Source organism: Emiliania huxleyi (genome assembly GCF_000372725.1).
Source record: "Emiliania huxleyi CCMP1516 unplaced genomic scaffold EMIHUscaffold_288, whole genome shotgun sequence".
NCBI classification, from domain to species: Eukaryota; Haptophyta; order Isochrysidales; family Noelaerhabdaceae; genus Emiliania; species Emiliania huxleyi.
In genome coordinates this window covers 120,346-130,057 of record NW_005199870.1, presented here as the reverse complement: position 1 = coordinate 130,057, position 9,712 = coordinate 120,346, and the positions used below count along the sequence as shown (strand labels likewise).

Genomic DNA, 9,712 nt, shown 5'->3' with positions numbered 1-9,712 from the left:
CCTCTCGGCAACACCTTTGCGGCGCCCGAGCAGGTTCTGTGCGTCTCTCCCAACTGCTCGTATGCCATGAGCGCGCTCGCCATCAACGTGACCGAGTGCGCCGTGATCCCGTCGCGAGCCGACGAGCGCGAGACGTGGGAGGTGTGCGCCGAGGACACCGGCAGCGCCGTCTGCGACGCGCAGGAGAAGGCGTGCGAGGTTGCGGTGCGGGTCGAGACGGCGCAGACCTTCCTCCCGGCCGACGGCGACGAGACGACGGACGCGCTCACGCGCAAGCTTGCGCAGTACGTCGCGCTCACGCTGCGCATGTGGGACTCCATCGCCGCCTCGTGGCGGGTCGTGCTGGCGCTTGGCGTGGCGCTGCCGGTGGCGCTCGGCTTCATCTACGCGGTGCTGCTCTCCCTCTTCGCGGGCGTGGTGATCTGGTCGCTGCTCGCGCTGCTGCTCGGCGGCATGGTCCTGCTCTCCGCCATCCTGTGCGTGCACGCCGGCTGGCTCGACGTCCCAACCGACGCGTACTCCACCTTTGAGGACGCCCTCGGCGCCGTCGCCAGCAACGACACCGCCGCCATCGCGTCCGCGCAGGCGGAGTCGCTGCTCGTGCCGGCCGGCTCGCTGTCCAAGGACTGGTACGTCGTCTTTGCCGTCCTCTCCATCGCGGCCACGCTGGTCATGCTGCTCTGGTTCTGCGCCTCGTGGCGCGCCATCCGCAGGGCGGTGGCCATCACCGAGGAGGCGACGAAGGTCTTCTCGACGCTGCCGTCGCTCATGATCTGGCCGTTCGTCGAGCTCGGCTTCCAGGCCGCCTGGCTCGTGTACGGCGTCTTCGGCCTCGCGGTCATCTCCTACCCGCCCGTCTGGGGAGGCGGCTCGACCACCACACTGCTCGCCCTCGCGCACGTCGCCGGCACGCTGTGGGCGATCCAGTTCATCAAGGCGTGCGACTACACCACGATGGCCGCCGCGGTCGCCTACTGGTTCGTCACCACCAACGTGGAGAAGGACGGCTGCTGCGGCGCCGCAAAGTGTTGCCGCGGCTGGTCCTCCGGCCTCGGCTTCCCAAAGCTGCTCGACGCCGCCTGGACCGTGTCCACGCGCCACCTCGGCTCGCTCGCGTTTGGCTCCGCCTGCATCACCATTTGCCAGCTGCTCCGGCTCGTGCTGTACGCGGTCCACGCGGCCACCAAGCAGACGAAGGCGGACCGCAACTTCCTCGTCCGCTTCCTCTTCAAGTGCGCCATGTGCGCCCTCTGGTGCCTCGAAAAGTGTGTCGAGTTTGTGTCGTACTATGCGTACGTGCACATCGCCATCGACGGCACGAGCTTCTGCGTCGCCTGCCGAGACACGTTTGGGCTGATCGTCAAGTACCCGGCGCAGACCGCGATCAACTCGCTCGTCAAGCGGCTGCTCTGCGGCGTGCTGCTCGGCCTCTCCACCCCCTTCCTCGCCTCCGCCTGTTGCTTCCTCTACCTCGACTCGCTCGACGACTTCACGGCGAGCCACTCGCCGCTCTACTCCGCCGCCGCCGTGTTTGTCATCGCGTGGTTCGTCGCGTCGGGCATCTCCAACGTCTTCGAGGCCATCCTCGACACCGTCTACCTCTGCGCCTTCCAGGACATGGACCAGAACTCGCCGCCGCGCTACCTCTCCGCCTCGATGCGCTCTGCGCTCGGCATCGACGCTGCGAGCGAGGAGGCGGGAGGCTCGGCCGAGTACTTCAAGAAGGCGTCAGACCGTCACCAGCAGGCCGGAGGGGCGGTGCCGGTGGCCAGGGAGGACGGCCAGCCCCCGATGCGTGCGATCTCGACCAGCGACGGCATCCGCGCGTGAGCGGGGCCGCGCGAAAAGCAACTCTCGGACGCTGCTTTCCCATGGCGCTCGAGTCCCATGGTACATCACACTAATCACTATCAGCTGGAGTCGTACGTACGTGTTAAGTAGCATGAGAGAACACACGCGCTACCATGTTCAATCCCCCCTCCGGGTGATGCCAGGGCAGCAAAACGGGCTACGGGTGGTGCCATGCAGCCAGCCTGACCCCCTAGAGCCGCCCGGCACCACCGCACCGGTGCGAGGCGTGATCGTGCTGCTTGGGGTACATTGTTGTTTTCATGGGCTCGAATGCGGTGTGAAAAAGGCGCTCCGAGGTGCCGATTTTGCACGAGAGTGCGAGGTTCGAGCTCTCGTGCTCCGTCCACAGGCTGCGAGCCGTCGAGTGCTCGCTTCGCACTTTCCATTGGGTCCGTTGGCGCATATCGGGCGCCTCGCAGGCACGCCGTCCCCGCGTCTCTGTGGAGGAGATGCGTCACCCGGTTGCACTCAAATCGCAGCCGAACGCCATATCGCTCCGTGTGCCCCACCGGTGGCTAGCCTGCCGCCACCGCCTCTTCGCACTTTCCATCAGATGTGTGGGCGCGGGGCGGATGCCTCGCCGGCAGCCGAGGTGCTCTCTCCTCGGATCCTTTGCGTCACCCGCAAAAAGTTCTTCGGAAGCCACTGCCGTCTGGGCACTCCACCAGCCCTCCTCGCCTTTTGAGGCTGGGATTGGTGTCGCCCGTGGCATCTGCGCCGGTCGAGAGCTTCCACGTCGCTCATGCGCATCAGGGCGAGCGAAACGCTCGCCATCGGACCGGTTGCCTCTGTAGAAGCTAGCCCGCTACTGTGCACCACGCTGTGTCCCTCTCTCAAAGAGGGTGTGTGTGACGATACGTTCCTTCTAATCTATACCCGTGCCGAAAATCACACGCACACACATCTGAATCACACACACATCTGAAGACAACTATCTGAATCACACGTCGGTCTAGGTCAACATCTCAAAGTCCGAGTCTGTGTCCTCGGCAGGCTCCTGCTCCGCCGCTGCGCCAAAGGCGGTCAGCGTTGCGGAGCCTGTGTGCGGCAGTTGGCGCTGGACATAGGCTAGACGTAACAGCGTGCGCACGTCGTTTCGGCGCTGTGCGACGAAGGCGTTGTTTTTTGCCTTCGCCGTCTTCATCGCCGTGCAAGTCCGCCGCATGCCGTTGAGCGGGGTGATCTCCTCACGCCTGCGGGGGCGGCGCGACACCGGTCAGCCTTATCGCAGGCATGCACACACACACACAGGGAGAGCGCACCCGCGAAGGTACTCGCTGAAGGAGCGAGTCAGGTCGCTCCTCACGTAGTCGACAGCCACCTCCGCGACAAAGTCCACCCAGAGCGCGCACTCGTGAGTGCAAGACTGCAGCTGCACATCCACCACCTCCAGCGCCCAGCCGGCGGCAGGCCCGGGGCTCCGGTGGAAGCAAGACGCGATGCCCGAGTCGATTGCGCCGCCATAGGGCTCGTGGTAGAGCACCCGTCTCTGGTCGACGAAGAAGAGGAGCTGGTGCCAGTGCCCGCCAAACTCGCTGCCGTCGGTAAAGCGCTGCATGACCAGCTTGCGCTCCGTCGGTGCCTCGCCCGCGAACAGCTTCGCCACCCACCCGGTGGGGGCTCCCGATTTGAAGCGGTTGAAGAGCGATCCGGCGCGAATCGTCATCCCCGAGATCGGCGCCCTCGCCTGCACGTCCTGGCTGTCGGCCCACGGTGAGAGGTCCTGCATGTTATGCACAATGATGTCGTTCAAGTGCTCGTCGTACCTGTCCGTCGGCACGGGGCAGCTCGAGCGACGCTGGGTCGCCCGGCCGTAGAGCGTCGGCTCTAAGCTCTGTCCACGAGATGCCGAGCCCAGCTTCTGAGGAGACGGTAGACGAACCGGCCTGGGCGGAGCCAGCAGCACCGCTAGAGGCCGCATCCGTGGTGGAGCTAGAGGCCGCGGCGGAGGAAGTGGCGGCGGCGGAGCTGGCAGAGCTGGTGGCGGCCGCGCGGTTGAGAGTGGCGGCGGAGGCGGAGGTGCCAGTAGCGGTGGCGGAGGAGGGAGGGTCTGCGCGTGCCCGACGCCACACGCGGAGGGTGCCGGGCTGGAGCCGCGCGCCGGGGTCGCTCCGGATCGCGTCCAGAGCAAGACGTAGCGCCTCGCCCGCCAAAGCTTGCCCGGCCTCGGCGGGCAGCAGCTCTTCCACGCTCGACAGCGGCTCGGCCACCTTGCGGATCGGAGTCTTTGACTCGCCGCGGTTCCACGGATCCATGATGTAGAGGTCCGACCCATCCAGCACCTCGTGTAGCCAAAGGTGGCTGACCTTGTTTGCCCTGGCGGCTGGAGTCTCCGTAACCAGAGCGAGGTAGACGCCGGGCTCGTCGCGGTAGGTGATCTCCGCGACGCGGTCCTTCAGGAGCCGGGACCGCGTCTCGGCGATCGATGACACCGGCGACTCGGTCGCGCCTCCGTCGTGCTGCTGCGCGGCCGTGGCAGCGTCCGCCGCCGCCGCCTCCGCCTCCTCCGCCGCCTCCCCTTCCGCCTCTGAGTCGACGTCGTCGTCGTCATCACTGCCGTCTACGTCCATTTCGCCAGTCATCGGCAGCTGCGCCGCGCGAGGTTCCTCGTCAACCTCCATGCGATCTCCGTTCGAGGCCGCAGCCGACGAGCCGCCGACGAGCCGCTGCGGCGCTGCACGGGAGAGCGATCCTCGGCGTCCGTGCTCTCTCTGGTTGTAGATCCCGTCGCGGCGGCCCTCGTCGCTCGTGCTATGCAGCTCCATGGCCTCGCCGAGGACGTCGCCAACCGTAGCATGCCGCGGTGCTCTCAGGTTCTTTGCGACGCCGACTCTGCGCGAGCCAGCACGGCTTTGCGGCCGCGAGGACGTTGCACTCGGCGAGGGCGCCTGTTGTGACGAGATCGGAAGCGTGAGATAGCGACGACTGCGCAGGCACAGAGTCGCAAACTGGCGGTACCGAGCGGCGATCTGGTCCTGGCCTGGAGCCGGGACGGACTCCTTGGCCGCTTTTGCGACGCTGTCCCAGGCCTGCGCCCGCTCTTTTCGGCATGGCTCGAGCACGAGACAAGTCGGAAAACCGCGACAACTTCGGCGGGCATTCACAGATTTTTACCACCTCGGAAGCAACGCCTGTGTGTTCACCGGTGCTAGAGAGTGTCGAAAAGGAGTCCACACTGCATTCATCGACATCAACGCGCCCCGCTGCGCCGCGCTACTCGCGAGAGCGGGAGGAGATTTGGGGAGATTGTCGGGAGATTTCCAAGATTGTCACCGGGGTGTGCGTGGGTAAGTCGTGCGTCCTACGTGCCAAGGCGATGTGCATGCTAGTCTGGCTCGTCCCAATACGCTCAGGGGGCCGAGAACAGCGCTCTGTCGCGCGCTACTTTCCGTGCTGCTGAGAGAGGCCCGGAGGGGCCCACCACGGCCCACGCTCGCCTCGGAAATGCAAAAAAATGCTCCCAGGCCCCCTCCCGCCCACCCCGCACACCTGCTTGACTACTCCCGAGCCCCACGAGCCGAGGCGAGAAAGTTCGAATTAAAGTGCGGAGTTTGAACATGGTAATCGCGCCCCGACATCTGTCAGAGACCGATCTGTGTAACGGACGACGCGCGCATGTGGTGTTTTCAGTATCAATATATTGCGGTGTGGCGCGCGCGTGGGGGGGGATGTAAAGACTAAAGAGGTGTTCCTCTGGGCCCATCACTGCCCTCGCCCGGTGCGTTGAGGGCCCGGCCGCGACCGACTCAGCTGGGTCGCGGCATGCCCACGAGCACGGAGTGCTGCCCGCCCGTGCTCGCGTCGAGCACCGCGCGGCTCGCCAGCTCAGGCCCCTCAACCAGCGTCGGGGCGGTCTCGTCCTCGCCGCGGCCCGTGCAGAGCTGGCCCATGTCGCCGACGCCCCACGCGTACAGGTCGCCTGCACGGAGACCGCCCCGGTGAGAGGGTGAAGGGGGGGTGGGAGAGAGGGAGGAGGGAGGAGGGGCGCGACTCGCCCGAACCGTGTGTGAGAAGCTGCAACTCGGCGGTATCTCGGCGACATCTCGGCTACGTCTCGCCCGAGCGCGAGACGACCAGGTTGTGAGAGTGGCCGCACACGATCTTGTGGCCGGCGACGCCGCAGAGCGCCGCCACGAGCGTCGGCGTCGGCTGCTGCTGGACGCCATCGCCCAAGCCGAGCTGGTGGTTGTCGCCGCGCCCGAAGGCGTAGACATCGCCGCGAGTGGTGAGTGCGAGGGAGTGGTGCTCGCCTAGCGCGGGGTGTCGGCTCGTGTCACGCCTCTCTGCGCCTGGCGGAGCGGACCAGAGGCCCGAGCTCGCCCCCGGCGAGCATGCAGACGCCGAGCCCCTGCAGGCCGCCGAGCAGGGTCGGGGTGCTCGTCTTGTTTGGGTCGAGCGAGCCGAGGCCGAGCTGGCCCATGTTGTTGAGGCCGCACGAGTAGACGTTCTCGCACTCGGTCAGCAGGAAGGTGTGGTACGCGCCTGGCGGAGGGGGGAGGGGGAGAGGGGAGGGGGGCGAGGTCGGGCGAAGGCGGGGCAGGGGAGGGAAAGGAGGATGCGAAAGGGCGCCTGCAAACGCCGCCTTGATCTGCAGCCGGTCGTCGAATTTAAACTCCTCCGCCTGCCGCTCGGAGATGGCCGCCTGCGGGCGCCAGGTCAGCCGGCGCCATGTGGAGGCTCGCCCCAGATCTCGTCCAGATCTCATCCACATCTCGGCTGTGTCTCGGCCGTGTCTCTGCTGTGTCTCCCCATATCTCGCACCCGGTGCTCGAGGTACAGCGTCGCCGCCTCAGTCTCCCCATATCTCCCCATATCTCCCCATATCTCGCACCCGGTGCTCGAGGTACAGCGTCGCCGCCTCAGTCTCCCCATATCTCCCCATATCTCCCCATATCTCGCACCCGGTGCTCGAGGTACAGCGTCGCCGCCTCAGTCGCGTCCCACGCCGCGTCCTCCTTGAGCCGCGCCTTGACCCAATCGCGAAAGTTCTCGTTGAGCACCTACAGAGCGAGCCAGCGCCGCGTCCGGCGGTGCCGCGTCTCGCTCGGCGAGGGGCGGCGGCGTGTGGCTGCCCTCGCGTGCCGCTCGTACAGGCTGGTGCCGGGAGGGGCGGGCAGCCGCAGCGAGCGAGGCGCGCCCGGCGCAGTGAACTTCTTCTTGTCCGCCTTCTCGGTCGGCCACTCCTCCTCGTGCATCGCCTGGCCGCTCTCGTTGCAGCCCCACGCGTACACCTGGCGGACGGCGGCTCGCGGCTCGCGGCTCGCGGCTCGCGGCTCGTGGCTCGCGGGTCGTGGTTCGCGGGTCGTGGTGTGCGGAAAGAGGTTGTTGTGCGGCCCGCGCCACTGCTCTGTGGCCTGCTGCTGCTGGCTGCTCTGCTGCTGGCTGCTCTGCCCCTGCCTGCTCTGCTGCTGGCTGCTCTGCTGCTGGCTGCTCTGCTGCTGGCTGCTCTGGCTTCCTAGGGCCGCCGCGCGCCTCGTACCCGTCCGCAGACACGACGACCGTGTGGTCGGTGCCCGAGGCGATGGCGCGCGCAGTCACGCCGGGAAGGACGCGCCGCGGCTGGTCGGCCTACTCCACCTCGCAAGCAAGCTCACCCCTCGGCCCAAGGGCAGGGGGCGGGCAAAGGGTGCCCTGCCCGCCTTTGCGAGGTCGGGGGAGTAGCCGATGTACCCGTTCGAGTCCTTGTAGGTGCCCCAGGTGAAGACGCGGCCGTCCCGCGCCAGGGCGGCCGAGTGGTTGTCGCCGCAAGTCACACTCTTCACCGGCACGCCTGGGGTTAGGGTTAGGGTTAGGGTCAGGGTTAGGGTCAGGGTTAGGGTTAGGGTCAGGGTCAGGGTCAGGGTTGGCAAGTCACCACTCTTCACCGGCACGCCTGGCCGACCACACACCGGGACGCGTCACCAGCCTCCCCTCCCCTCCCCCCTCCCCCCTCCCCCCCCTCCCTCCCGCCACCTGCTAGCTCGCCACCGACCTCGCGCGGCTCCGCCTCCTCGCCCGGCCTGCCGAGCACCTCGTCGTCGTTGCAGCCCCACGACCAGAGCCGCCCGTCCAGCCCGAGCGCGATGCTGTGCAGCCCTCCGCACGCCACCTGAGGCAACGAGCACGCCGGGGCTTCGCGGCAGCCAGGCAGCGCACACCAAACCGCACGCGCGCAAGCCACACTGCGCGCCACACTCCACGCCACACTCCACGCCACACTGCACGCCACACTGCACGCCACACCGCCACCGGAAGTCCCGTCCCGCAGGCGCACGCCGACGGACTCCTACCCCGGGCCCACCCCACCTGGCAGATCTGCGCCGCCGCGATCGGCAGCAGCAGCAGCTTCACGCTGTCGCGCTTGCCCTCGTCGCCAAATCCCAGTTGCCCGCAGTCCCCGTTTCCGGCGATCAGCAGCTCGCCGCTCTCGTTCCCCGTCCGCACGAGCGCGTTGGTGCGGCCGCGCTTGGCGACTGAGGCCGGCGCCTCCTCCGCGGGGCGCTTGGACCGTGCCGTCGCCGTCGCCGCCGCCGCTGGTGCTGCTGCGGGCGCTGCCGCGCCTCCGCCAAAGACAAAACCACCGCCGCCGTTGGCCGCTGCAGGAGCGCCGCCACCAAACGTGAACCCGCCGCCGCTGCTGGCGGGCGCACCGCCAAACTGGAAGCCGCCGCTGCCTGCGGAGGAGGGCGCACCACCAAACGTGCAGCCGCCGCCTCCGCCAGCTGGAGCTCCGCCGAATTGGAAGCCGCCGCTGCCGCCGCTGCTGCCGCCGCCGCCAGCGAACGCGGCGGCAAAGGGGCTCGGCGCGGGAGCAGCGTCGGGATCGACTATGTTGCCCTGCGCGTCCAGCTTGTGGTGCTTCGTGCCCTTCTCCACCTGCATAGGGCAGCGCGTCGACGGCTGAGTGGCGGGCGTGCACGGGAGTGCGGGCGGAGCGTGCGTGCACCATGATGGTCTCGCCGGTCGACTCGTCGATGCGCTCCTCATACTTGTCCTTGAACAGGTCGCCCCAGCCGGACATCGGGGGCAGAGACCCAGCCGGCAGCCCGGTGGGTCCCCGCGCAGCGGAGACACGAAGCCGCGCAGGCGAAGCAAGAAACGCGGCGGCATTCTTCTCCACGGAAGGCGTGTTGTCGGCGCTCGCAATCTGTGGGTTCTCGCTGAGTGTTATCTGTGACATCTGGACACATGGCCTGCAGATTTAGATCTAGCCCTCTGGGTATCATCTTAGTCGCCGCCACACCCACGAAGAACTCTCCACAAACATGAGCGAATTTTTATTTCTATCGACCGACAAAGGAGAGCAGGAGGTGAAAGGAGGTCAGCACAACTTCCAAGGACGCACGAGCGAGAAGCACAGCAGAGCAGACAGATGACGATCACCACCCAGCGCACGACCGCCAACTCTCCGGCGCAGGCCGCGAAGAACCGAGTCCGGGGGCCGACGGTCGCGGCGCGCCGGCGCGGCGCAGTGGACGCAGCCCGGTTCGCAGCTTCGCGAGCTACGGGGGTGGCCACGGCACGGCCCGGTGGCCGCCCCCGCAATGAGGCCAAGCGGTGGGCATCCGGCAAAAGCCGCAAGACGGGATTCGCGAAGGCGCGGGCCACTTTCCGCGGCGGAGGCCGCGGAAGCGTGGCGGCTGCGGAGAGGCACGACAGCATGATGACAAAAGCACGCTGGCGGGGCACCGAGGCAATCGCAAGGGAGACCCCAGCGGGCTCTTTGTCGGTCGCATCGATGCCGCAACGCAAGGACTACACCAACGACGCCGAGCACCACGGCAAGTTCCAGGTGTGGCTCCAGGCAGGCAGCTTCCAAGGCAAGGCGCGTGATGGTGCGGCGGTGCGGGCAGAGCACGCCGCTTCCTTAGGCTCACACGGT

The 9,712-nt window shown here is 67.4% G+C and overlaps 2 protein-coding genes across 2 annotated transcripts in view; one reads left to right on the top strand and one right to left on the bottom strand.

Annotated features, from left to right (window-relative positions):
* Positions 1-1,635: 1,635 nt before the first annotated feature.
* On the bottom strand, positions 1,636-8,851 carry EMIHUDRAFT_469488 (hypothetical protein; the record flags this gene model as incomplete). Its single annotated transcript, XM_005775988.1, has 9 exons — positions 1,636-1,948; positions 5,423-5,770; positions 5,910-6,101; positions 6,172-6,493; positions 6,753-6,851; positions 7,446-7,621; positions 7,804-7,939; positions 8,137-8,706; positions 8,777-8,851. 8 exons carry the CDS (start codon positions 8,849-8,851, stop codon positions 5,598-5,600), a joined length of 1,743 nt encoding a protein of 580 aa, XP_005776045.1. The 3' UTR covers positions 1,636-1,948; positions 5,423-5,597.
* A 244-nt stretch (positions 8,852-9,095) lies between these two features.
* The window catches only part of EMIHUDRAFT_239437 (hypothetical protein), a gene marked incomplete at both ends in the record, with an annotated part of 1,325 nt that continues 708 nt past the window's right edge, over positions 9,096-9,712 (top strand). The window contains 2 exons of the mRNA XM_005775987.1: positions 9,096-9,150; positions 9,324-9,673. Coding sequence (XP_005776044.1) covers positions 9,096-9,150; positions 9,324-9,673 — 405 coding nt within the window. The remainder of the gene's footprint in view (positions 9,151-9,323; positions 9,674-9,712) is intronic.